This window comes from Balaenoptera musculus, chromosome 15 (genome assembly GCF_009873245.2).
Source record: "Balaenoptera musculus isolate JJ_BM4_2016_0621 chromosome 15, mBalMus1.pri.v3, whole genome shotgun sequence".
Lineage (NCBI taxonomy): Eukaryota > Metazoa > Chordata > Mammalia > Artiodactyla > Balaenopteridae > Balaenoptera > Balaenoptera musculus.
The window spans coordinates 65,621,026-65,649,020 of NC_045799.1; the positions used below are offsets into that span (position 1 = coordinate 65,621,026).

The 27,995-nt window shown below is 40.5% G+C and overlaps 1 protein-coding gene and 1 pseudogene across 1 annotated transcript; one reads left to right on the forward strand and one right to left on the reverse strand.

Moving 5' to 3' along the window:
- Positions 1–28: 28 nt before the first annotated feature.
- On the forward strand, positions 29–16,024 carry LOC118881650 (annotated as a pseudogene).
- A 645-nt stretch (positions 16,025–16,669) lies between these two features.
- On the reverse strand, positions 16,670–24,481 carry THUMPD1 (THUMP domain containing 1). Its single transcript, XM_036824725.1, has 4 exons — positions 24,175–24,481; positions 22,341–22,515; positions 21,104–21,352; positions 16,670–20,665 (listed from the first exon to the last, which is right to left on the reverse strand). The coding sequence occupies exons 1-4, from the start codon at positions 24,403–24,405 to the stop codon at positions 20,112–20,114; spliced, it is 1,209 nt and encodes a 402-aa protein (XP_036680620.1). The 5' UTR covers positions 24,406–24,481; the 3' UTR covers positions 16,670–20,111.
- Positions 24,482–27,995: the final 3,514 nt, after the last annotated feature.

The window sequence follows — 27,995 nt, forward strand, 5'->3', positions numbered from 1 at the left end:
ACTACTACTTACACACGCTAAACGGCAGATGATTGTGTTTAACCATGAAAATATTTCGGTGAAACCAAATTTTCACATTCTTTACACGAGTTTTCCATTTCGCTTTCATCTTCTTCATTTTTAAAAAAGCATTTCTGGTCATTTTTAAATATGTGAAATTCAGTTTATACCAGACAATTTCTCTAGCATCACCATCTTGATCGTGAGAGCTTATTTTAAAAGTTGCCATTTGGTGACATACACATGACAGGGTCAGAATGCAAACCTAGAGGAAGCTACATACCTGTTGTTAACTCCTTGGCTGATGTTTTCCATGAAAAGTGTTTTAGAGATGGCAGATGGATGAAATAACTTCCATCAGTCCCACAAGTGACCAATTTTATTACCTTCAAATAATAACTTCCATCACTTCACAACCAGAGGAAGACTTGGTGAAGCAAGAATTTTCTGCTTTGACCTAAGAGAAGGCTGTGGTGTTTCAAACTGACCACCTACCATCCCCAGATTGGCAGTGGGCATGAGGATAGCAACCCAATACCCTGGTGCATGTTGCTGGTGCCAGAGAGAGCAGTATGGACCTTATTCTAAAATAGTTTTGGTTGTGGGTCTCAACCAGTCTGTAGGCTCCCTCAAGGAGCAGTGGAAAGGCTTCCTTTGTTTTGCAGGGTTAAAAGTATTCTCTGGGCTGAGTCGACTTCACACGCACCTTTTCCCAAAAGCATTTAAAGGCATGCATATTTCTGGCCTAAGAAGCCTGGGCAATTTAAGGCTAATGGGTTGAGGTGCAATTTTTCATAGGGAAAATAGAGCATTTGATGCTGTCTGCAGCACGGTCGCGTGTGTTCATGTGCACACTGCTCTCAAGGAAACTGTGACCCACAATTGTTTAGGAATCACTGGTACAAATGTTTCACTGAGAGTAACAGAATGAATACACGTCCCCGTGTTCACTCATTCATGCATTCGCTCATTGACCAAATATGTTCCAGACCTTATTTTGGTTCTGAGAAGTAAATGGTAACTGACAAAATGTCCCTACCCAAAGAGCTCCCTTCTAGTGAAGAGGGGCGTGAAAAAAACAAGGAAAAGCCAAAGAAACAATCAAACAAAATAAAAGAAATTGTGGGAGAGTGTCGGAGAAGCTATCCCCTTCCGTCCAAGGCCCGTAGACCCTGCGGGAGCCGCTGCCGCTGTGGATGATTGGGAGGATCCGGTGCACCAAGGGAAGCTGGCCGAGCAGGCTGAGCGATACAACAAAATGGCGGAATCAATGAAGAAAGCAGCAGGGATGGATGTGGAGTTGACAGCTGAAGAAAGAAACCTCCTATCTGTTGCATATAAAAATGTGATTGGAGCTAGGAGAGCTTCCTGTAGAATAATCAGCAGCATTGAACAGAAAGAAAAAAAAAAAAGGGAGGAGAAGACAAACTAAAATGATGGGAGAATATTGGCAAATGGTTGAGACTGAGCTAAAGTTAATCTGTTGTGACATTCTGGACATTCTGGACAAGGTTTTCTAATTATAAAATCAAAGAGGACTACCGCAGGTATCTGTCTGAATTTCAGGAAGGAGGCTGCAGAGAACAGCCTAGTGGCTTACAAAGCTGCTAGTGATATTGCAATGGCAGAACTTCCAACACATCCCATTCACTTAGGTCTTGCTCTCAATTTTTCTGTATTCTACTATGAAATTCTTAATTCCCCTGACCATGCCTGCAGGTTGGCAAAAGCAGCTTTTGATGATGCAATTGCAGAACTGGATACGCTGATTGAAGAAAGCTACAAGGACTCTACACATATCATGGAATCGTTATGTGATAATCTGACACTATGGACTTCAGACATGAAGGGTGATGGTGAAGACCAGGATAAAGAAGTGCTGCAGGATGTGGAAGATGAAAAATCAGTGAGACACAAAAGCCAACAAGAGAAACCACCTCTGACCACCCTGCACCTTCCCATTTCACCCCTCTGGGAAATTCCCCCATTGTCACTGAGAACCACCAAATCTGACTTTTACCTTTGGTCTCAGAATTTAGGTTCCTGCCCTGCTGTTTTTTGTTTTTTAACAGTTTTCAAAAGTTTTGGGTTTTTTAAATTTTTTTTTTATCCTAACTTTTAAAAATTTACTAGTGAAAAGAATTCACTAGTCACCAATGCAGGTTGCTGAGCACCAACTCGATATGCTGAAAATTGATGATGATAACAAGGAGAAAGAATCAAGCAGTAAAATAACCCTTGGCCCTAGGCAGCAACTTAACCTCTCAAAGTTCCAGTTTCCTCATTTGTCAAATAATGGTACTAGTAGTGCCTACTTTATAAGAGTTTTGTAAAGATTACATAAAATAATAGCATATGGCATCCCAGGAAATTATGAAGTATTGTATGCACGTTAAAAATAGCTGTCATTGGGCTTCCCTGGTGGCGCAGTGGTTGAGAATCTGCCTGCCAATGCAGGGGACACGGGTTCGAGCCCTGGTCTGGGAAGATCCCACATGCCTCGGAGCAACTGGGCCCGTGAGCCACAATTACTGAGCCTGCGCGTCTGGAGCCTGTGCTCCGCAACAAGAGAGGCCGCGATAGTGAGAGGCCCGCGCACCGCGATGAAGAGTGGCCCCCGCTCGCCGCAACTGGAGAAAGCCCTCGCACAGAAACGAAGACCCAACACAGCCATAAATAAATAAATAAATTTTAAAAAAAATAGCTGTCATTACTATGGGAACAGTTTCCAAATGAAACAGATCTCCAAAGATGAAACAGACTCCTAGCATCTGGATTGACGTGCTTACAAGACCCTGAGGAGCAATTCAACATCCTCAGCCTCTGATCCAAGCAGCTTACCTAAGGGGTTAAGTGTAGATTCTCTATTCTGATATGATTTGCAACTTCTCCATCAAAACCTATGCTGGGTTACAATTGCTGTAGTTCCTCACTCACCACGGACAGAGTATGCTCCCTAAGGTCCCAGCTAATGGTCCAAGCTGCATGTCCATATACTCCCTGGGGTCTCCTGCATAACAAGGTCCCTGGGGTTTATCATCACTGGAAGAAATCTTGGTCCTTCCAAAAGAACCATTAGAGGGATGGTGGCAATCTAATTGTGGTGACTTATTACCTTCCCTTCCTAGTTGCCTTCTGGCCGGTGCTTTCACAAAGGTCACCAGCTTTGGGCACCTCTGACTCTTGCTGACTTTGAAACCATAAATCGCTGTGAGAGATCATTGCCTAAGAACTTTAACTTTGCTGGGGATGTGCTGGACCAGTGGTCCCAAAAAGAGAAGGTATAAGATGATGGGCTTCCCTTAGACGCTTAGTGTCCACCTATCTCTCAACCTTCCATTTTCTTGTTCTGTGGTCCACTTTTAATTCCATTCTTTCATCCCTCTGGTTTCCTTTGTTTGTTTTCCAATTGCCCTCCTCTCTCCCCAGGGAAGAACTTTGCTCCTCAACTATGTATGGCTGCCTTTTTCCTCAGCCCCCCCTCAACATGATTACTCACAGAGTTATGCCTCTTTCCCTTCATTTTCTCCAAGTCCCACACAGTCACTCTCTGCTCTCCAATTCATTTGTTGGGGTTAGTCACAAAAAGCAGTAATTTGAGCTTTGGTTTTACGAATAGTTATTATTGCAGTGATGGGGAAAGAAACAGAGGTTGAGAAGAATAAAGCAATAAGCCTTATGACGCATTTAGTGTAGCCTCAGGTCAAGGTCCCTGCTTACCACCACCCCCCACCTCCTGCCAGGTACTAAGCTGAACATTTTACCTACCCGTGCTTACCAGAATGCACTGCAAGGACCTGTGCTTCAGAAGATACGCTAGACATACAAGGTACTGAATATGTGGAATCAATCCTTCCTATTAAATAGAGGGGAAAGTCTTCCTTCAAATCCATTGTCTTTAACAGCACTCTTACACTTGGTAAACTCACTTTTGAACAAAGAATGGGTAGAAGTTGAAAATCTCTAGATAAAATTTAAGGACATATTTTATTTTCAGTATACATATTTATTTTTCAGTAACCCACTTTTAGCAAGTGGTACTGATTTTCCCATATGGTGGTAAACACATTTTCCTTCTTAAGTAAAAGTACACAAGTAAAAGTGAGTCAATGTGAAGAAGAATACAAAGAAGAATACAAAGACAGATCTAGCAAAACAGTGATTCTCAAATGACTAACGATTGAGAAATACTGACCTATATTATTTCCTCAAATCCCCACCACCACCCTGGGGGGTTGCAGATAAGGAACTTAACCTCATAGAAGTTAAGCTACTTATCCCAGGTCACCAGTTCCAAAGGTAAGTGAACCAGCTCCTGATCTTACAGCGCTTTCATCCATAGGATAGGGACGCATCTGTGATACTGCACAGTATAATGGAGTCCCCTGGAACATGAGCACAAAGCTGCAGGAACACAGAGAAGTCAGAGAGGAGAAGTGGGAGCTAAGAAAGGCTTCACCAAGGAAGTGAAATGGAAATTGGGTTTTGAAGTATTTTCCAACCAGGGAAAGTAAAAGAGCATTCCAGATAGGGGAAGAAAGGAGGAGTGATATTTTCCCCCAGGTAATACATAAAGCAAAGAGGTTTTGCAGTACAGATGACTCACTTTCTAGAATCATGTATAAGAAGTTTCTTCCAGAAAGCAATCAAGTTGATGCTCCTCCCGCAAAGGGCCACCATCTTATTCTCTGTTAGCTATGAAACCCAGAGCTTGGCCTTTTGGGTAAAAAAAAATAAGTTCCTAATCAGTCTTAGTCCGTTCATTAGGGCTTTTGGTTGGAACAGAATCTAACTTAAGCAAGAAAGAAAGTTATCGGAGGGGGTGGGAGGGAGACGCAAGAGGGAGGAGATATGGGGATATATGTATACATATAGCTGATTCACTTCGTTATACAGCAGAAACTAACACAACATAGTAAAGCAATTATACTCCAATGAAGATGTTAAAAAGAAAAAAAGAAATTTATCAGAGGGATGTGGAAGAGCTTGCAAAACTGGGTTGGAAGCTGGAGTTTTAACTAGGACAGGAACCAGGACAGATGCATAAGCACCAATAGCCAATAGACTGCTCTAACCATTTTCTATCTTTTTGTTCTCAGAAAACTCAAAATCAGGGAGAGAAGGTATGATTGGCCCAACTTGGGTCACAGGCCCAGGTCAGGGAAGGATGGGTACCCTGATGGGTTATCTCAACAAGGCTGTATTTGAGAGCAGTTGTTCCCCCAAAGACAAACTGGGGTTCTGTTACTGGACTCCACCAGCACAGGGGCTGAGGGGAAGTCACTGAGGGTGTCCCATCTATTTGATGACCACTCGTATAAGCCTTCTTCTCTCTTTCCCATGTGCCCATGCATGCCGAGACAGGAGACAGACCAGCCAACCCAGCCCTGTGGTGAGTGAATGGCAAAAGGGATGAGGTGAAATGGAGCTTTGGAGAACTGGGCTCCTTGTCCCGAAAGGCTGCCAATGTGCTCATCAAGCCCTGCAGCCTAGAGAGAGGAGACAGAGTGGCCGTGATTCTTCCCCAAATCCCAGAGTGGTGGCTCATAAACATGGCTTGTATGAGAACAGGTCAGTGCCAATATTTAACATTTCTAAATCATGCAGAAACAGAGAGAGACTGAAAGAAGAGGTTTTTCTAAATTGTTAGTTTTGATTGAAGTTAAGTTTACAAAGAACAGAAAAATAAGAGTTGAAATTAGGAGCAATCATGATGCAATAATAATAAAACTACCTTAAGAGGTAAGTATTACTGTGATGCCCATTTTGTAAGAGAGGAAACTGATGTTCAGAAAGGTTAAGAAGCTTGCCCAGAGTCACAGATCTAGAAAGCTATGCAACTGGGACTTAAACACAAAACTCTATCAAAGCAAATGTGGGTACCAATGCCTCTTTGCAGTGCTGGTTATGATGTGTTCATCCAGATGCTCTAGAACTAACTTCTCTGAATATATTTGGATTCTCCCTGACATGGAAGTACAAAAGGAAGAAAAAGGATTTTATAACACAAGGATTTGTAAGACTATGGCTGTAGGTTCCAGCTGGAAAACCTCTGCCTCTTTCCAGATAGAAAGATTAATGTATTCAATGACACATTTTCTCCCACAGTAGTAATTTATAACATACCCCAAATAAAATTTCTATAGGATTCTTTTCCCCTCTATTACAGAAGTCAGCAAAAACCATGGCCTATGGGTTGGCCATCTATTTTTGTAAATAAAGTTTTAATGGAATACAACCACGCTCACTTCTTTTACATATTGTCTATAGTTCTTTTTGCTCTACGACAGCAGAATTGCTAATTGAGACAGAGATGGTATGGCCCACAAAGCCTAAAATGTTTACTATCTTGCCCTTTACTGAAAAGGTTTTCCAGTCCCTGCTCTAGAACACAACATAAATGTTTATAAGTCAGTTAAAAATAAGTAAGAATACCAAAGGATATACTACTATACAGAACACAAAAACGTTTGTTGCAATATCATTTATAATAGAAAAAATGGAAACAACTATATAGGAACAATTAAATAACTTATAAACCTAGCTGAGAATAAAGTTTAGTGGAGGTGTGTTTATTGCTAGTTGAAATTATGATGCCTCAATTTCATGGGATGTCATTAAAAAGATAATAATAAGGATTTCATAATGGTGTTGAAAAATGCTCTTATTGCCAATATTAAAAACAGCAATATATAAAATTCTTTTTGCATTCACTATAAAAAGGAACTTGCAGATGTGAAACTGTGGGTTGGAAGGAGATTAAAGGTGGTTTATTTGTGAGAAAAAATGTACTAATATTACTTAACATAATGTATGCAATTTGTGAAATGCTGAGATTAAAAACAAACCCACAAGCTGAATGGTCAAAAATATACAGTTAATTAAATCTTAAACAAGCAGCTGAGGATTATGTTCTCAAGCTCAGAATAATTAAATCTTCTGAGTGAATATTGAGATGCTAGTACTATACACCACATGGCAAAATATTTTGCTTTTGCTGTGAAGTGTATACAGTCTAAAATTCACTAGAAGAGAACTTCCTCTTGACCCCCAACCTATCCATTGAATACATTCACATCACAAATCCACCAAGAGTACTAATAATTTCTGAGCCACTAAGAACAAGCGGTTTGCAAAATAAATAATCTTATATTTTTATATTGAGTGAATGATAAGAGATGTTTTCTTGATTAACTTCCTTATCATCACATATTTATTCATTTTCTCAAGAGGGGATGACATGTAAGAGCTTTTAAAATATATGCAGTAATTAAAGTTTCCTTCCTAGGAACTCAATTCCACATCTCCCTATTTAGCTGACTTCAGGAAACTCACCAAGAAATAAGGAGTCTGGTATATGACACAGGTCTTTGGAGTCTGGGAAGCATATCTTTGAATCTTGGTTCTGCCACTTACTCACTTTGCAACCCTTGGGCTGGTTGCCATCTATACACTGGGATTAATTTTAAGTGAGATAGCAGGCACTTATCAAGTACTCAATAAATGGTAGTGGCGGTTTGTAATGCTTTACATACATTCCACTTTCTTCCCATTGATTTGCTTTAGAAAGTGCAAACCGTCTTCCCTCTGTTTTTCATCTAATTCTGCCATATATGTTCTTCTCATAAGGAACTAGTACATTAGAATCAGGCCCATCTCAGGCCAGTGTTTATAATTATCTTTTTTTTTCTTTTTTTAATTAATTAATTTATTTATTTTTGGCTGTGTTGGGTCTTCGTTTCTGTGCGAGGGCTTTCTCTAGTTGCGGCAAGCGGGGGCCACTCTTCATCGCGGTGCGTGGGCCTCTCATTGTCGCGGCCTCTTTTGTTGCGGAGCACAGGCTCCAGACGCGCAGGCTCAGGAGTTGTGGCTCACGGGCCCAGTTGCTCCGCGGCATGTGGGATCCTCCCAGACCAGGGCTCGAACCCATGTCCCCCGCATTAGCAGGCAGACTCTCAACCACTGCGCCACCAGGGAAGCCCAGGCCAGTGTTTAGAATGAAGTGAGAAGCTGGGATAAATTAAGCATTGCCGAAGTAATGTAGGCGAACTTTGATGATGCCAGACCACTGGGAAGACCCAGGTTTGAGGGCTGACTCTGCCACTTGCCAGCTATGACCCAATCTCATATTCCATCAAATGGCAACAACTACATGGACCTACACGGTTGCTTAGAACAGTGGTCTCCAAGCTTTTATGGTTACACAGTCTATCAATAAAAATATTTGGGACACATATACTCCCATCTGGATATAGTTATTTAAGTTGTTCTACTCTGCTAATATAGTATGTATATTATAAAATACATACGAAAATGAGATAAAGTCATAAACAGAATTCTAATATCTCAAATAAATTTTTTTTAAATTCTCATTTCTTCTCTCATCCCCAGTGGATTATCTTGCCAAACTCACTTTGGAGACCACTGGTTCAGAGGACTGAATGAGATGATGTTCATGAAAATGTGTTATAACCTGTAAAGTGCTATTTAAGTGTTACATAATAATAACTCAAATGTTCCACAAAAATGATACATAATAATAGCCCACCATTATAATGCCTACTTTATACCAGACACTATTATTCTTCCCATTTTACAGAGAAGGAAAGGAACACACAGAGAGATCAAGTAACATGCTCAAGGTCACAAAGCTAGTAAGTTGCAAGGACAGGATCAGATCCAGGGACTGTCAGACTCTGAAGCCGGTGCTCTAAGGATCTCCCAGGGATCAGGGTCCTGTGGGATGTCCCTGGGGACCAAGGCAAGAGTAGTTGAAGGTTAGATTTCGTAGCTCCTTGCCACCCAGGCACAAAGTCCAAGTTTCCACAGTCCACAGTCTACTCAGGGCCCTCCCTCTTTCCCAGGGCTTGTCTTCGTGCCAGGAACAACCCAGCTGACAGCAAAAGACATCCTCCATTGGCTGCAAGCATCCAAAGTCAAGTGCACTGTAGTCAGTGAGGAGGTGATCCCAGCAGTGGAGTCTATTGTTTCAGAGTGTCCCGGCTTGAAGACCAAATTCCTGTTATCTCCACACAGCCAGAATCGGTGGCTCAGCTACCAAGAGTTATTTCAGTGAGTATTTTCCCTGCCTCATCTGTAGTGCCAGCAATAACACCAGTCACAACTACACCTCAGAGTCTCCTTGATTCCAAGGACTCAGCATACTGTGGGGTGATCTAGGCTTCTTCCCAGGAAAGAATCACCTAACAAAAGGTGTTTAAGGGACTTCCCTGGTGGTGCAGTGGTTAAGAATCCGCCTCCCAATGCAGGGGACACGGGTTCGAGCCCTGTTCTGGGAAGATCCCACATGCCGCAGAGCAACTAAGTCCGTGCACCACAACTCCTGAGCCTGCGCTCTAGAGCCCACGAGCCACAACTACTGAGCCCACGTGCCTAGAGCCCATGCTCCGCAACAAGAGAAGCCACTGCAGTGAGAAGCCCGTGCACTGCAACGAAGGGTAGCCCCTGCTCGCTGCAACTAGAGAAAGCAGCAACAAAGACCCAACACAGCCAAAAATAAATAAATAATTTTTTTTTTTTTTAAAAGTGTTTAAGGACAGAAGGAAGGGATGTAGCTCTGCTTCCATTTCTCTGCTTCCTACCAGGGCCTGAGATGAGTATCCTGCCTGGCTTGGCTCTTGCTTAACTCCCAACACTCTCACCGCCTTGACACCCTCTGGCCACCATTTTATTCTTCGAACATGGCCCATCTCAGGGCCTTTGCACCTGCTGTTTCTTCCATCTGGAATGCCCTTCCTTAGTCCTTTTCACAGTTGACACCTTCCTGTCAGATTTCAGCTCTAATGTTTTATCATCAGTGAGGCTGTCCATGACCAACCTGTCTAGAGTAGAGTTCCAAGCCACTCTATCACATCCTGGTGTTTTCTTCATGGTACTCATCACTATCCAAATATCATATCCATTCATTTGTTCCTTTATTTACTGTTTATTTTTCTCCTCTACAGTAGGTGTTGACAAATTAGGGCCCATGAGCCAATTCTGGCTCGGTACTCACTTTTATAAATAAAGTTTTATTGGAACACAGCCACACCCATTTGAGTACACATTGTCTATGGCTGCTCTCATCTTACAAGAGCAGAGCTGAGTAGCTACAGCAGACTCTATGACCCTCAAAGCCTAAGATATTTACTATCCAGATCTTTACAGAAAAAAATTTGCCAACCCCTGTCCTAAATTGTAACTTCCCAGAAGGCAAAGGCACTGTTTGTCTGTTTGATTGATCACTCTATCCCCAGTTCCTACCATTTAGTTGGTGCTTAAGAAATACTTACTGAGGAATGAATGAACAAACAGATCACTTACCCTCAGGTTTCCTCATATGTAGAATGGAGATAATTATACTGCACATATCTCAAGTGTTGTTTTGAGGATAAAATAAGCTAATATGTGAGAAAGTGCTTCCTAAACTGTAAAAAAAGGGAGTAAAATGTTAATTAATAGTATTATCCTTCAAAGAGCTGTTAAGTAGCTTATGTTTAAAAAAAAATTCTTCCAGAGAAGCTTATAAAAAGAAGCCATATAAACTCTGTTGAATAAAGGCAGTTTCCTTTGTTGGAATAAAATTTTATCCTACTAGCTAATGTAAACCAAATCCTATTGGTCAATCCCAAAATTCTCTCCCAAGGCCATGCCACAGAATGCTGTTTGTGTCTTTCATAAATTGAGTACCTTTGGATAAGTCAAGTAACATCTCTAAAATTCTGTATCTTAGCTGTAAAATAGGGATAGCATAGTATCTACACAACTGAGTTGTAGAAGAATCAAATGTGATGAAGCATGTGACGCTTTTAGCATAATACCTGGCACAGAGTAATCACTCTGTAAGAATTACAGTAATTATAATTACTATTATGATTATTCTCAAGTTAATAAAGTCATTCAGCAGTGTAGTAATTCCCTAAGGTAGTATCATTCAGATTGAATATGCACATCCCTCAGTAAAATATTTTTTACCACACTCTAATACATGTTTATTTCTTTATAAATTATATACATGTACTTTTGTGCATCACACAAATATCAAAAATAAACATTTTAAAGAATGAATTCTAAAATACATATAATTTGAAGTTCTCCTATTTTCTTCCCCATCCCAGTTGTCTTGCACATCGCCTGGGCAGCAAGTTCCCCCACTTCTAAGACCCCTGTCCTAAACAACCCTGCAACATTCGGCTGAGTCCCCAAGAAACCTTAAAGATGCCACAAAATTCACAGAAGACAGAGGACTTTGAACTCACATGAATTTCACATTGAAATTTACACATTTGGGGAGTATTTTTCAAGATAAAGGGAATCCCCACTTAAAGCCAACAACTTTGGAGTGTCATAACTCCAAAAATACCATGGAAGAAATATCAGAGCTAGACTGGTCTGCCATGTTCAGCCACCATCTTGGGGCCCATATTTTGCAGAACCGCCTCTGCAGAGCACAGCTGTGTGGAGACAGGAAGTCAAGAACCAATGGCCATTTATTTCACCAGTGGGACCACAGGCTCTCCCAAGATGGCCCAGCACTTTCAGAGCAGCCTCGGAATTGGGTACACCCTCTGTGGAAGGTAGGCAGGAAAACTGTTTTTTTAAATTCTCCCCTGAACTACCAACATGTGTACCCGATTGCCTAGTTGGCACATCTACTTAGATATCTCCAGTGAAACATCTACAAAATAGAACTCTTAATGTCTTAGCTCAGTAAATGATACCATCTAACCAACTGATCAAGCAAGAACTTAGGAACTGACCTTGATCCAATCCCCACAGCAGCATGTCTGGCTCCTTCTCCTTTTTGCCAAGTAAATTTACCCACCCAGAAAGGCCTAAAACTATCATATTACTCTATTTTCTTTCTTACCGAGTGACCATGAGATGAGCACATGTTAATGGAAGAGAATAAGAGGTTGTAGACATCACCTCCATTCATGACCTTTAATTAACCACTGCTGACATCTGTGTCTTTCTCCATCATACCACTTATCCCATCATGACCCTGTGCAGCGCTCCCACTGTGTACTGGATGCTTGTGCAAAAAGACCTTAATAGGTATTTGGGCAGAAATCTCCATTTGAACCACAAACAGAAGTTATAATCCAGCATCACGGATCTCCCCTTTTCAGCACAGGATAGCCCAGAGTTTCTGTCTCGCCACTACTGACATTTTGAACCAAATAATTCTGTGTCATGGAGTGCTGTCCTGTGCTTTGTAGCATGTTGAGCATCATTCTACCTGGCCTCTACCTACTATATACCAGTAGCACCTCCCTCTCCACCAGTGATGATGACCAAAACTGTCTCCAGACATTGCCTAGAGTCTCCTGGGGGGCAACCCACCCGCCGCATCCCCAGTTTAAGAATCACTGGGAAGGCCTTTAAGGGCAACTGAACATTTTTCCAGAGACAACCAGAGCTCTACAATCCCAGCACTCCCATCACCCCCACCCTAAAAAAACCCCACAACTACATTTATACTGTCTTGAAGTTAATAAAGTCTTATGACTTGAAGCTTATGTTCAACTTAGCCAAATCACCTGAACATTAGATGAAGTTACAAAGTATATTTATTTAACTAATATGAATTCAATACATAAGAAGATAAAGGAAGAGAGAAACAATTTAAGTCATCAGAGTCACCCCTTTCTCCCCTAAACGTGGATGCTTCAAAGCCAAAACAAAACAAATGGGAAAAGGACATCCTTTGTTTCCCCAAGGTGTAGACATCTAGGAGGGAGAATGCTATGAGAAACAGAATAAAGCAGATATGAATCTTCTCTTTTCCTGATCAACTCCTTGTGGCCCTCAGAATGTGAACATCTTGCTCACATTTCAAGATTAATTCAAGGGCTATTCTATTTTGAATAGACACAATTCATGTCCTACCAAACCCTACTACCCATTTTGGGGCTCACTGTATCGGTCGGGCTGTTCCAAGCTTTCTCACCTGAGTCCTGTAGGGCAGCTGAGTAGTAAGACACTGGTTAAAAGCTCAAGCTCCAAAGTCAAACAGGCAGGGCTCTGCTACTTTCTAATAGTGGACCTCAATCACTCAAGAGGACCTTGCTAAGCCTGCCTTACCTCCATCCATAAGAGATAGTTAAGAGCTACCTCACAAGGTTCTGGAAAGAATTCAACGTCAGCAGCATGCTTGGTGAGTGAGATACTTGACAAGTGGTAAGTGCAGAGTACAGATTATTCAACACTGTTCTTTATTATTTGGGAGGCCTTGGGAGAATTCTTTAACTTTTTTCAGCCTCAATGTCTTCATTTATAAAATAGGGTTTGTGAAGATTATGAGAGTGCTCCAAAAGCCCTTGTAACATAAAAAATGTTCAATTAATATTAGCTGCCATATTTCTTGGCTCATAATAAGTGCTTAATATCCTTATTAGCATTTTCTCCAACCTTTTCCTCTCTTGAATAACCTGCTAAAATGTAAACTGTACCAGGAATCTTTGTTTTAATCATAACATGCCCCACGTGCCTAGAACAATGTCTGGCAAGAGAGTAGGTGCTCAACAAATATTCACTGAATAAACTTTCCTAAGACTTGCCTCTCCTAGCTCTTTGCTTGTTGCTAATGTCCTAGTTATCTGGCAATGAAAGCCACTCATATTTCTCTCCCCAAAGACCCCATGCAACTCTCTCTTCAGATATAAATTCAAGAAGCTGCGGCATTGCCTGATGGGAGGGGAGCCACTCAATCCAGAGGTGCTGGAACGTGGAAAGTGCAAACTGGACTAATGCTATACAAGGGCTACGGACAGACAGGTGGTATGTTTAATGGACAAAGCTTAAGTTTACCCTTTCAACCCCAGGACTGCCAACTGAGCCCCTGAAGTGCTCCCACCATGCTCTACATTGTGATGGTGTTTCCCAAAACTTCTAAATTGCCCAATTAGGTTTGACTGAAGGGGAATTATGATTATTACTTGGTCTTCCTGCCTCCTCCTCACACAGGATAAGTCTCAGAGGTGTTAGGGGTTGAAGAGGTGCAGAATTGAGTAGCTCATCTTTCCAATGCACTGGGAAGGACCCCAGAGAGCCCCAGTGGGGAGTTACAAGGTGCACTTAATGGCACTCTTAGTCAAAAGGAGTGATTTTCAAAGTGTGGTCCTCAAACCAGCAGTATCAGTAGCACGCAGGAATTTGGCAGAAATACAAACTCTAATACCCCTGCCCCCTCCCTGACCTACAAATGAGAAACTGGGATGGGGCCCAGCAATCTGTTTTAACAATGTTCCAGGTGACTCTGATGCACACTCGAGTTTGAGAACCACTAGTCTCAGATAATATATTTCAGAAGATGAGACTGAATACTGGGAAAATCAGTCAAAGCTGGGTCTTGGATTTCATTGTCATGATATAGCTACAGAAAATGAAATTTTACATAGTTATATAAAACATGTCCTCTTAATAGGGAATAATTTGTGCCAATCAGAAAGGGCAAAAAATTAAACCAGGTTCAGTGGGGAAAGGAGTACTACCCTATGATGTCCAGGTGGGTAATATCTAACTGGTTCAATAAAGAACCAGTTAGTGTTCAGCATTGGTCCAAATTCCTGATGTGTCTGAAAAACAAATGTATCAATATAAATTGATTTTTTTTCCTGCAGGTAGTGAAAGCTTTTGTTGTCTTATCTGCACCCTTTAAATCATCCAACCCAGAGAAATTAACTCTTGAACTTCAGGATCATGTAAAAAAATCAACTGCACCTTACAAATATCCAAGAAAGGCAAGTATTGTGCACAAAAGTTAAGTGTGTGTTACCAAATAAGGATCTAAACTAGTAAGTATATAGATTTTACTAGCTTTTGACTTTATAGTAACTCATTATATAAGTAGAAGACACCTGTTTCAACTTTAGCCCTAAGAATTTTGCTTTAAAATATTTTATATTAGGACACTACAAATGTCTGAAGAACTAGAATCTTTAGTCAACTCTGCAATACAAAGTAACTACTAAGGATCTTTATCAGACTAATCAGTCCCATTCCATATGAGGAAAAAACATTATTTTTTTAAGACAGCAAATTGTTTTTAAAGACAGCACCTGACTTATCTATCATAGTACTCTTGGGCCATTACACACTCATAAATTCAAAGCACGGTGCCTTTAAGTATCAAGTGACCAAATTTAAGGCTCAGGATGAAGATATTATCCAAAGAAACTGTGGAATCTTTCCTGAAACCTTCTTCTTCAAAGGAGGGATTTAAGCATAATTCTGTATAAAGACACACAGATGGCACTGCAATTTCCTTCTAGTCTTAGAATCCTATTAGTTGATATTGACTGATCCTCTACATGAGAATTCCATTTCGACTGGCATCATTTCAGCTAAAATGTAGTTAATTTCAACCTAAGAACTAGTTACATTTTCTCCATTCAAATCACTAAATTAGTGACTAGTTGCTTTTCGGAAATGTTTGAGGACATTTTAAAATACAGTAGTCATATCCTGAGGGAGAACAAAAAGAGTAGTTTACTGTCAAGTCAGGGAATAAGGGGAAAATTGTATAAACTCAAAATTATCTCTAAACCTCCAGGACCCAGCTCTTAAAAGGTCAAAAGCCAAGAATTAACTTGATGTTTCTCTTTGCATTTAGTTGTGGCCTCCATTTCCCTGGGGCAATAGAGACCCAGGTCTGGTTTGAACTGGAGGAAAGCAATAGAATAAAGGGATTATTCTTCTGTCAAAGCATACAGGTGAATTTGCACTAAAAACCAGTATGATGGCGCTCCACTGTCATCTTTATATATAAATGGAACAGTTTCTGGTGACCAAGGCATCCAATTAGCTTCAGTTAAGACAACACCCAGACGCTGACACTCAATGCCAGAGAGTTTCATGAAAGCTCTCCCCTATTATACTGACAGTTGGGAGAGTAAAAATGGAATCAAGTGTCTCATAATATGTTTTTCTGTTAATTAGGTGGAATTTGTTAAAGAACTCCCAAAGACGATCACTGGGAAAAATCAAACACAACGTTTTAAGAGACCATGAATGGGGTTGAACATAGCCTGACAAGAACACTGTGGTATTAAGTAGTTAACAGGGCTGCTTTCTTTTAGTCCTTGCTTCCTGATAATTCAGTGACTACTCTCTTAAAATGCTTAAGATTTTTCCTGGTTGAAAAATTCAACTGAATTTTTGTTTTGTACTTTGCCAAAAAATAAATAAGTAAAAATCTAAAAATATTTGGGAAGAAAATTGTTACGATGACCAAACAACAAAGGCAATGATTAATGACTTGTAGTGTTTAAAATAGCAGGGGTCAAATGATTAATTAGAGAAGCACAACAGACAATGAATTTATCTTCTACCTGATTAATTCAAAATAAAGATTAGAACTATTCTAACAGAAATGCTCAAGACAGAATTTCTTCTGCTTAAAATCTTTATATGCTACTAATTCTTTAAGGTGAATTAAAATATTAATGTTAAAGTAAGGAATGTAAAGAATTCAAAAGCCAATTAAGTGAACTTAATTAAGTACTGTACTATACATTTTGAAGCAAACTCACTGTAAAATATCTAATGCTTGAATAAGATACAAAACGCTTAAGAGTTTTTAGTTATTCAAGAGCAATTAATAAATTTTTGTGTCTTTACTTTTTGGACAATGTACATGACTTTTGATACATAATTTGACATAAAAACATCTTTTATGATATATCTACTTTATGACAATAAAGCAAGAGATTTACTAAGAGGCAGAAAGAAAAAGGAGAGATAGAGAACACCAGTCTTTAGGGAACAAATTTATTTTTATTTTTCTGAAAACATCAGAAACTATGAAAAACAAGCTGAATATCTGGCCATACCAAAAGCAAAATACAAGTAAAAATAACATTTAGAAACCATGTTTAACTAAAGGGAAACATGTTTTAAAATATCAAATTTAACACTCTTTCCTCCACAGAGCGAAACAAGTTTTACTAAACCACAACACTGAAGTGGAGTTTAACTGACATAATTTTTTAAAATAAAAATTAAAAGGACAAAAAGCACTCAATTCCCACCCTGGAATCTCGTCATTTATAGAATAACATGCTCAGATGTCAGTGAAAATAAACAGTTGGTAAACCTGAAAACAAATCTTTCAATAACTGAATTCAGATTCCAACAGAACACAGTACTACCTTACATTTGGGGAAGAATAGCTTTTGTCACACTAAGGTCTTACCAAATACTGGTAAAAATAAATACAAAAGAGGATTAAAAACAAACTACTAAATCAAAATCTTTCTGTAGAGTAGCAGCTTTCAAAAAATAAAAGGAACCCAGTTTTAGATGGTTGTACGTACGTTCTGTAAGCATACAGCCAATTTTATTCCCAGAGTCTTGTACTATCAAAATAAAAGTTATCTTTGTCTTGGAAAAAGTCTGATGAAGGCACCAAAATCCTATCATCCGTGTTCCCCCAATGATAGTTACAATGCTCCTATCATCCTTTCAAGATAACTTCAACTTATTAAGAGTTAACATTCTAAATATCTAAAGATACATAAGGAAGTTCCAGCCTCATCTGCACCAGCAAGGCCCTTTCTATTCTCTTTGCTCCTCCCAAATCCTTCGTTTTACCAGCAGGACCACTAGCCAGGAGGATAAAAATATATTTCCATGTTCACTAGCCAATAAACATAGCCATTGGTGCAGGAAGACTTAACACTTACAATACTTCCGAACTTGTTAAAACTTAATAAAATCCAACTCCAAAAGCTAATTTCACCACCCCTTAGTATTCTCAATCCGGACATTTAATTTTGCAGCCCTCTTTGGTGTCTGTCTCTTCCATCTTTTTTCAGTTTTACCCTGGCGGAACCCTTGAAAAAACTTTCAAATTAAGGGGATCTTCAATGTATATGAGTGTGAGCACTAAGTTGAAAGACACTCTTGTTTCACAGAAATCCAGAACTGTCAGAAGAGGACTCTGAGTTCTTCCTCTTCTCTCAGTGAAAAAATCCCAGGCTGAGATTTTGCGAAAGGGTTCCTCACCCAGTCACACACCAGTGTTGGGAAAAGGAGGGGAAATGTTATTTAATTTGGTTTTGCAGTTCTGCAAGAGGAGTTCAAATAAGGCCTGAGACTTGTTGCTTTCTTCATTCTCAAACCCAAGTGGCTGTGGAAACATTTCAAGAGTGCCTTATGCAATGTAATTATTCCAAAGAGTCAGTTTCTTTTAATCTAAGACTCCTGTCACTTTTAGGAAAAAATATCTTTCTCCAGACCCTTGCGGAAAACTGTTCATTTGTTCTTGCAATGAAAAAATGTCTCCTAAATAGACTAGTTTCTGTAGCCATTCTTCGTCTTCAAAGCACTTAGCAAAATCTAGCCTAGTATTTTACTGTACTTATAATTTACTGGTAATTCACCTTTCAACTCAAATATCCTGTGGAGAACTCTTCCTCTGATAAGTACTGGATTTCTGTATGCAGGAGATTTATGTGCTCTTTGTTCAGGTTTCAGTTTTTTTTTTTAAACATTCTTGCATAAAATGGATCTTTAATTAAGTTAACCATTTTTGTAGCATTATTTAAAACTTTCTTCATTTCATCTCCAAGTTTTTAATATCAGCACTTCTCTGTGAAGAAAGCAGTGTGCTATAACATCAACGTCAGGATTTTCTTTTATTAAAATGAGGCAAAACTTGTCATGGAGCCAGCCACTGATGGGGCACCAGGAGTACAGATGACAGACTATTGTTTTTCAGATATGAAGACCTACTAAATTTATACTGACCATTGTTTTGGGAGGCTCCTAGAAAGCGAAAGTTTCCTTGAATTTCCTCATCATTTACAAATCTTACAAATGCTATAGCATGACAAATATTCATGAAATCTGTTGATTCATCAGCAACTACTGCTGCTTTTAAACAAAACCTCTTTAGCATCATGTGACATAAGTCTATTTATTACACTGAGAGAAAAATCTTTTTAATTTCTTGTACTGCTCCTTGACCTAGCATTTTAATGTTGGTACTGTTAGATTCTTACCAACTATGTGAATTTTTCTTTCCTGGAAAAAGTTCTGCTACTACATAATTTGCTTCCTAAACCTTTTCACTGAATGTGATTTTTTGAACAAAAGCTTTACTGTCTTGATATTCCAAAGCCATTAAAATAATCGTCTTTATTTGTCAAGGAGCTATGATTTATAGTTACAACTGCTGAAGCAAATGTTCGGTTTGTAAGTTGCATTTCACAAAGGATATGGAATGGAACAGCTTGAATAATAAGTCCATTTACATTGTAAAGTAGCTTACATTGTAAAGAATTTGTGTGCCTTGCTGCACTAGTATACTGTAATAACTCAGAAGATTAATTCTTCATAACTAACCTCATCAGAAATATCTCTAATTGTATTCCTAGAATGAACACTTCTATCTCACACCTTGCCTCCAAAAATTGCAGCACTGCACCGTCAGATTTGGTTGTAACAAATGTTATGAAAACATAAAAATGGGCATAGCTTCCACTGCAGGGAGTGCGGGTTTGATCCCTGGTTGGCGAACTAGGATCCCACATGCGTCGCGGAGCGGCCAAAGAAAAAGGCAGGCGGGGCATAAAAACTAAACAAGAAAATCACAAAAAGTACAAAAACTTCACAAAACAATACACTTCTAACCTATATGGCCCATGTTTTTGCAATGTTTACAACAGGGTGGCAGGGGACAGCTGAGTTGCAAAATGCAAAAATTCCTTCCTTAGAACGAAAATTGAAAATTTCCCTCTGAGTTTCGATTTCACAGAGCTTGCTCACTCCCGTAAGTCAGCTGACAGTGCAGAAGCGGGGGAGTGGGGAAGGTAATCAAGAGGGAGAGGCCAACATCACCCTCCCACCACCCTCCGCTCTGTGCAGTAGCGTTCACCAATTTATCCATAGCCTCTTCTAGCTCAACCAAATGCACACTGCCATATAGGGCTGAAAGATCTCTAACAAAACTATTAACGGGGCTGCTCAATTATTGTGAGTACAGCATTATGCAGCACACAAACTCAAAAACAATATTTTTAGTAACAATTTTATATAGAATCCCAGCAACATCCCACAGAACCGCAGTTGAGAAATCCACCTCCAACACCAAACGATTTTTTTTCCTATGAGAGGTCATTTTCATGTGACTCAGATCCTTCTGTGACTTGACTTGCAAGTTCAGGTTTAGCGGCCCCCTCACTCACCACATGCGTCTCAGATCCTTCTGTGACTTGACTTGCAAGTTCAGGTTTAGCAGCCCCCTCACTCACCACATGTGTCTCAGATCCTTCTGTGACCTGACTCGCAAGTTCAGGTTTAGCGGCCCCCTCACTCACCTCATGTGTCTCAGATATTGGTTCTGTCTGACCCAGCTCCTCACTATCCTCTGGTACCACCTGCTGGTTATTTTTTCCTTCTGCTGGGTCATTTCGATTTGATTTGTCACCAGATTCCAATTTAGCTTCTTTCCCATTTCCTGTTAGCGCTGCCTGCTTTGGGTTAAGCTGTGACGAGTCCTTGGCACTCTTCACCACCTCCTGGAGATTGTATTTTCTGAACAATGTGTAATCTTTCACAACACTCAGGCAACAGACAGCTTTAATGATTTCTACTACCACTGTGTATTGTGGATTGGTAAGATCTACTTTATTTTCCGAATTGAGGCTGCCTACTATTCCTGTAACAAAAATAACAGGAAAACAGGCTAAGAAGGATACCTTTAAGCTTGGCGGATACAAAAACAATCTTTCATCTCCTCCTATTTAGAATTTGTTAAAACAATATGTATATACTAGTCCACTCTTCTACATGGACTTCCATCAAATTCCCTGAATGCTTTAAATAAATAAATACAAATAAAATCCTGAGACATTTAACAAGAGCACTTTTTTCCCCAAAGAAAATTCAATCTTGATTTGGAAAAGACTTTAGTATCTAACTACCAAAAAAATTTCATACCCAACATATTGAAAAGTTAGGTTTGATATTATTTAAGTGCATTTTAATATACTTGTTCTACACTCAAAAATGTAAGCCTTAAATCTCAAAAAAAAAAAATCTTATAAACAAGTATTTACCATGGCACACCTATGTAAAATCACTAAGAGAAACATACCTGCCAATTCTTTGATAACTTCTTCTCTATTCATGTGACTGTTATTTCGAGATTTATATACAATCTGAAATGTCCCTTTGTTTGGAGCTTTAAACCAGGGTTCCAAAAATGTTTCTGCATATTTTTTCATGTCTTCTAAGAAAGCCTTGCATGTGCCTGAGATGGGTAACATTCGTAGAATAACCCGAGTCTTCTTCTTCTTGGTTTTGTATATATCTTGGAGAATATGATGCACCAATTTCTCAGGTTCTAAAATAAAAAGAAAAAATCAGCACAGAACAAACAGATAAGTTTAAAAGTTCTCAGACATTTTAAACTCTTCAAACTCTCTAAAATGAATTTTCATTGGCAGTGACATAAATTGACAGTAGAGTAGAAAAAATCATTATAATGAATTTTAAACAAGTTTAACCAACCATTTTTCCCAATTAATATTTCTTTGGTGCCTACTCTGTATTAATACTGTATCTCATATTTTAACTCTGCTTTTATCAAAAACAATTGTTCTTGAAGACACTGGAGTTAACTTATTTGTGATGTCTAATTTATCTGACGGCAACACCATGCTGTTGTTTTCCTGTATCAGCAGCAACTATCCAAGTAATAAACATTAAATAGTACATGCTTTTTTACAAAAACAAAACAAAAATCTGCAAGTCACTTAAAAAGACTTAATCAATCCATTAGCTAAGTTTGTACAGAAGTCTAGATTTCAGACTTCAGAGGAGCCCCAGAGCCATGAACGCACAAGATCATAATGTAGTACTCAGGAGGCATCCTGACTATATACGAGTCTGTTTTGGGCTGCTCAGTGTTTTCAATATTTTTAAAGTAGTTAGCTACATTTAAAAACCTAGAAACTTCTCCAGATTTCCAACTTCTTTTGAAAAATCAGAAGGTCTGGCTCTCCTAAGACTACATTCCCAAATGGCTGGAGCCATTCCAAACTGCCTGGGGTTGAGTAGCAGCTGTTCCTTTTAGACAGAACCGTGTATTCTTGTTTTGCCTAAAGTTACATACAGATAAAGTGGCAAAGCCAGGTTTCCACTCCTAAGCCCTATGTCCACCACCCCATTCTACCTCTCCATATGCCTAGTGCTAACACAGTGTAGAGAGGATGCAATCAAATGATTAACTGAGCCATGCCCATGAAGCCATTTTGTAGGCAGTGTTCTCGGAGAACAGGTGTCCAGATATTACAGGATCAATAATCTTAAAATGTATTAGTCAGACACACCTATCCCAAGTGTCCTGATGAAGACTACATTATTTGCTCCACTCTCCACTGACTGGAATCTTCTCAGCCTCATCTCTGTAGATGCCTTAATGTCACCAACTTCTTTCTTCAAGGCGGCCTCCACATCATCATCTTCTCCCTCACTTCCAGAGGGTTGCTGATCCTTGTCTGCAAACTGTTTGCATAAAACTAATGAGCAGAAATGCCACAACAGCTTATGTTAAAAGCTCTTAATTAACTACTCATGTTGAAACCCCCAGTGGCAGATGATTCAATATTGACAATAAAGCTTCTTATTCAGACACCATTCCCTCCAAAATGTGGAGGAAGAAGGGAGTTCTCTCAGACTGTGGTACATATCATTTGAAAATGTTTTCTAAAGCATCTTGACAGTCTGGGGCAGAGGGAAATGTGCTCATCAGATGAATCATTTCAGGGTGGACCTTAATCCTATCAATAGATATGATTGCACCTGATATGACACTCTCCTTTCATGAGATTGAACCAAATAGTTACGAAGTTAAAAATCCTTACTCCTGTTCTACTGAAATAGTTCAAGAACTTGCTCAAGCTGTCGGTGTAGACAAGACATGCACTTATTGCCCACTCTGCTCCACTAACGGGATTGCCAATCAGGCACTAATGGTAATTTTACACATCTATGGAGATTTTATTGTATACCAGGATGTTATCTATATATGCAATTTTTTTAGCCAACCTTCTTAAGTCCTATCATTATTCTCTTTTTTTTTTTTTTAATTAATTAATTTATTTATTTTTGGCTGTGTTGGGTCTCCGTTTCTGTGCAAGGGCTTTCTCTAGTTGTGGCAAGCGGGGGCCACTCTTCATCGCGGTGCGCGGGCCTCTCACTATCGCGGCCTCTCTTCTTGCGGAGCACAGGCTCCAGACGCGCAGGCTCAGTAATTGTGGCTCACGGGCCTAGTTGCTCCGCGGCATATGGGATCTTCCCAGACCAGGGCTCGAACCCGTGTCCCCTGCATTAGCAGGCAGATTCTCAACCACTGCGCCACCAGGGAAGCCCATTATTCTCTTTTTTATCTAGCTCAGCAGAATTAATAACATGCCCATCCCCTGAGCCAGTAAATGACAGTACCTGAATTTAAATGCCCTCTGTACTATGCTCCTCCATTTAATTCCTTGGGGTGTGCATGTGTGTATTGGTCCAAATCCTAAGCCAATAATATAATTATTTCCAAAATGGGACAATGAGACTTTATACAGTATTGTTTCAAAAAGTTCTTACTTTTTGAAATGTATTTTTATATGCATTTGAGAAGTAACTAGCACTAGTAAGTACTAAACACACTATTTTAGAGATGCTATTGCTTAGGACAAACACATTACTACAGCCATAATGTTCAAATGGTGGTAAGATATGGCAAAAACCTTAACGACGAATGAAGTGTGCCCTTGTGAACTTGGACCAGCTAGTACCTAACCTACTTCAACCTCAGTGTCCTGGTGAGCAATACTTCACAAAACTACGATGAGAAGTAAATGTTTCTGAAAGAGCTTCAGAAACAACACCTGAACCGCAGGAAGCTATCTATACATGGGAGCAACCGTGATTAATGATGGGGAAAAAAAGCCCAAAGTGCAAGCATTGAAACACAAGACCGGGTAGGGGTCGGGAGCTGAGACCTTGCGGAGGGGCGGGGAGGGCGGGGAGGGCGGGGAGGACACGGAGGCGAGGACACGCCCCCTCACCGCCACTCAAGCGGCCAACCTCGCGCATGCGTATACAGGTAGCCGGCCTGCCACCCTTCCCTCCTCCCACAAAGGCCTGCTGGCCCGCCCTCCCCGGGGCCGGTACCTTTTCTGGACCATACATGTCGTCGCCGTATTCGTTGAGCAGGCTGTAGGCCTCCTCCACGCACTTGCGCTCGTTCATGTTACAGGTGATGAGAATGCCCTGTAGCCCGGGCTCCAGCTGCCGGGGCCCGCCGCCATCACAGCGCCGAGCCCGTTTGGCCTGCACGTACTGAGCCTTGCCTTTGCGCTTCCCGCCGCTAGGCTGAGGAGACTGCTGGACGGGAGAGGCCATGGTAGGTGAGAGCTGAGGCAAGCGAGAAACGTGCTTCTCGAAGACCTTCGCGCCCTCACCTCTGCTGGCGCGGGCTGATTACGTCAGGTGTGCGCGATGACCTCCCCTAGTCCCTCCTCCAAGCCTCATTCCCGGCTCCGCCGGGTCCTAAAGCCGGTGGGCGGCAGGCTGCCTAGAGGTGGCGTGAGGCCCGCCCCTCGCCAGGATTGACAGGCACTGGCTTTCACCTCAACCCCGGAAGAAGGTGTTTCCCTGGAGAAGTGGCCTGCCGCAGGTGGAGGTGGCTTTGCGCGTCCAGTATCAGCGGCTTTGCAGCCATTCCAAAAGTGGCGGTAGTGGCACTTTCCAGAACGTTAATGCCAGTTCAAGCTTCCTAGATTCTGCAACCATCCTTGGCACCTGTTCCTCCAGCCTACCCTATAATTCTGTCAGCTTCCCAACTTTTCAGCCTAAATTTGCAGGAATATGTTTCTAATGTGACTTACAACCAAGAATGGTGGTTTGTCACACTGCTTTCTCTGGGGTTTTATCCCTAGTCTCAGCAACTATCATGTTAATATATTATCTTTTAAAAATCATTGAAAAGATGCCACTCTTGAAGAATGCGTTCAGGAGGAGTAAGTGCTCCCCACACTTACCCCCAACTACTCCTCAGGTACAAAGTTGTTGCCAGATTTCAGTTACTACAAATCCTAGAGGAGGTAATCTGCAAAAGGGGCACTGAACTGAGATTCAATAATCTTTGATTCTAACCCCAGATTTACCATTATTTCCAAAAATCTTATCACCATCTCATTTTTTCTTTCATCTTTGCTTCCACCTTTACTTTTCAGAGTGTCATCTGTGGAGATTGCATAGCATATATTTCTGGAGGTCCTGAGTTGCTTGTGAAAGGCAGTCTTATTACACTGGCGTTGCTGCGGTGTCAGGAGGTATAGAGAGAGCTGGCTGGGAAACTTTTTTCTTTTCATCCTCAGTGCCTAGCATAGTGCCTGGCCCATAGTAGGTGCTCGAAAATGTTTTTGAATTGAATTCCACCCAAAAAATGTTCAATAAACAAAAAAGGTTAAGACTCACGCTGTTGAAAGGGAAAGTACGCTCCAGTCCTGATCCCATTAAACCGTGTCAGAGAAGCTGGAAAAGGGCATTGGTCTCCACCAGAACCTCTCTTTCACTAGGTGAATTTCAGTTGCCCATACACTACCCTCTGTCATTAGGATCTTAGAAGTTAGCATACAGATAAAAGTTAAGATATATAGTTTGACCCCTAAGCATATTTGAGTCCTACATGCTGGAGGTGCAAATCAGGAGGCAAACTTGAAAACCAAACTCTGTTGTATTTCATGTTTGCTGACTATGTTGAGAGAAACTCTATTAGGTGAGAAAAATATGCAAACTTCCAACCCCCAGTCTAGATATCAGAATTATATAAATTTCCCACTCATCCCGTGGCAACTTCACATGACACTTCCACTTTCTCCTGAACTAGGCCCTTAATCCAGCTCTAAATAACTCAGCCTGTGTCTAGTCTTGATTTTTCTTCTTTATTCTTTTTCATTTTTTTCTTCATGACTATGACATCATTATATCATTTAGAGAGAGATTTCCTTGGCAATGCTGGAAACACAATTGTACACAGTTTCTGCTTATGTGAACTTTCACCTCCTTAGGGCACCAGTCATGGTCAGTGGACTAATATCTATCACTGGGCACTAAAGGCTCTATGATGTGGCTTGTAAACCCCTCTTCTGGATCCTGTATTTGTGTTTTTTAAAGAAGAAATGTTGACATTATAGCAAGTGGCACTTGACATCTTGTGGAGTGTATAATGGTGCTCTGAGGAATTTGCCTTTTATTCTAACTAACCTATTTGCTTCACATATTCAGGAGGGCTTACAGTCCAACAAGTGATGGGTTGGTGTAAGACATTCTAAATTTCCTTTTGCTTTCTCTTCCTAACCTTCAAAGTTACTACCATTTAACTTATACTTGTATGTTCAGTACAGAATCCGTTCTGGCCCTGAACACAACACTCTTAGACACTCTTCATGTTCTGACCTCGCTATCCATCCAGGGTTTCCTGCCTTATTCTCTTGATACCCAGCATCTTCAGATAATAGATGTTCTGATACTGAACCCCAGTATCCTCCTGACTTGATTGCTCAACACCTGCCACCTTCAGAGTTGGTATCATGTAAGATTTAAGAGCCCAAATTCTAAAGTCAAATCAAGTTCAAATCCCAGTTCTGCCATGTCCAGGCTGTGGGAGTCTGAGCAAGTTACCTAAGTCAGGTTTCTTCATTGACTTTAATGGAAAAAAAATTTAATGGAAATGATAATACCCACATCATGGGTTACTGGGAAAATTCATTAAGGTCAGGCATGACAAGTGCTAAGCTCATAGTTACTGTTCAACCGATGTGGACTTGAAAACAGTTGTGGCTCATCGAAGCCTAGATTATTATTTTTTTTTGGCACTAGTATCCATTCCCCAATCCAGTCTCCTAAATTCATTATTTATCTCTTAATCTCTTATTTCAACGGTTCTTTTGTATGTGTAACTTATTGAAAGTTAAATTTAATCCTTTTAGGAAAGAAGCTAGAAGGGAAATAAATCAAAAAAAATTAGTGCAAAGTAAAATAAGATAAAATACATAACACCTGCATGCCCTTACCTCTGCCAATTGGCTCCTGCCAATATTTGATTGAATGACACACCAGGCGTTTCACTGGATTTGTCTCCTTGGCTGACAGCGCTTGTGTCACACTTGCACTTTCATCACACCCGCAAGCTACTTAAGAAAGATGTCCAACAGCCTCATCCCACAAGCTGGAACCTAAATTTGAATGCATGTGAACTTGGCTCTATCCCTGGAGAACCACATTTGGCCTGGCTCTTTGCTCCTATGTGCACCTTCACTCAGCCCTACTGGGTGTTCAAAACTCCTGATCCTGGCCTCCCCCAGTTTGCTTCATCCCACCATTGCTGGAGTCTCAATTTTGACAGGTATGCTTCTCTAAGGCAAATTTTGCATTTTGTGGACCTAGGTTCTTGAAGGCAAAAGTGAATGAATCTTTTTTTCTCCAATTTTCTTCTCCAATTTTATACCCTATATATGTATGAATCTTTCTTCTTAAAACTTTTCCTGACGTTTCATGAGTACTTTCTCCCTACTCATTTGAGATTTTGTTGAATAATCTACGTTTAAATTTAGTTGTTTTATTATTTAGTTCTACTTCTTTGAGTATTTCTAGATCCCCCTCCTGCTTCTTACTTCCACTTTATTATTTAATTTATTTTTATTTTTGGCTGCATTGGGCCTTCGTTGCTGCATGCAGGCTCTCTCTAGTTGCAGCGAGCGGGGGCTACTCCTGGCTGTGGTACATGGTGCTTCTCATTGTGGTGGCCTCTCCTGTTGCGGAGCATAGGCTCAATAGTTGTGGCACGTGGGCTCAGTAGTTGTGGCTCACAGGTTCTAGAGCGCAGGCTCAGTAGTTGTGGCGCACGGGCTTAGTTGTTCCGCGGCACGTGGGATCTTCCCGGACCAGAGCTTGAACCCGTGTCCCCTGCATTGGCAGGCTGATTCTTA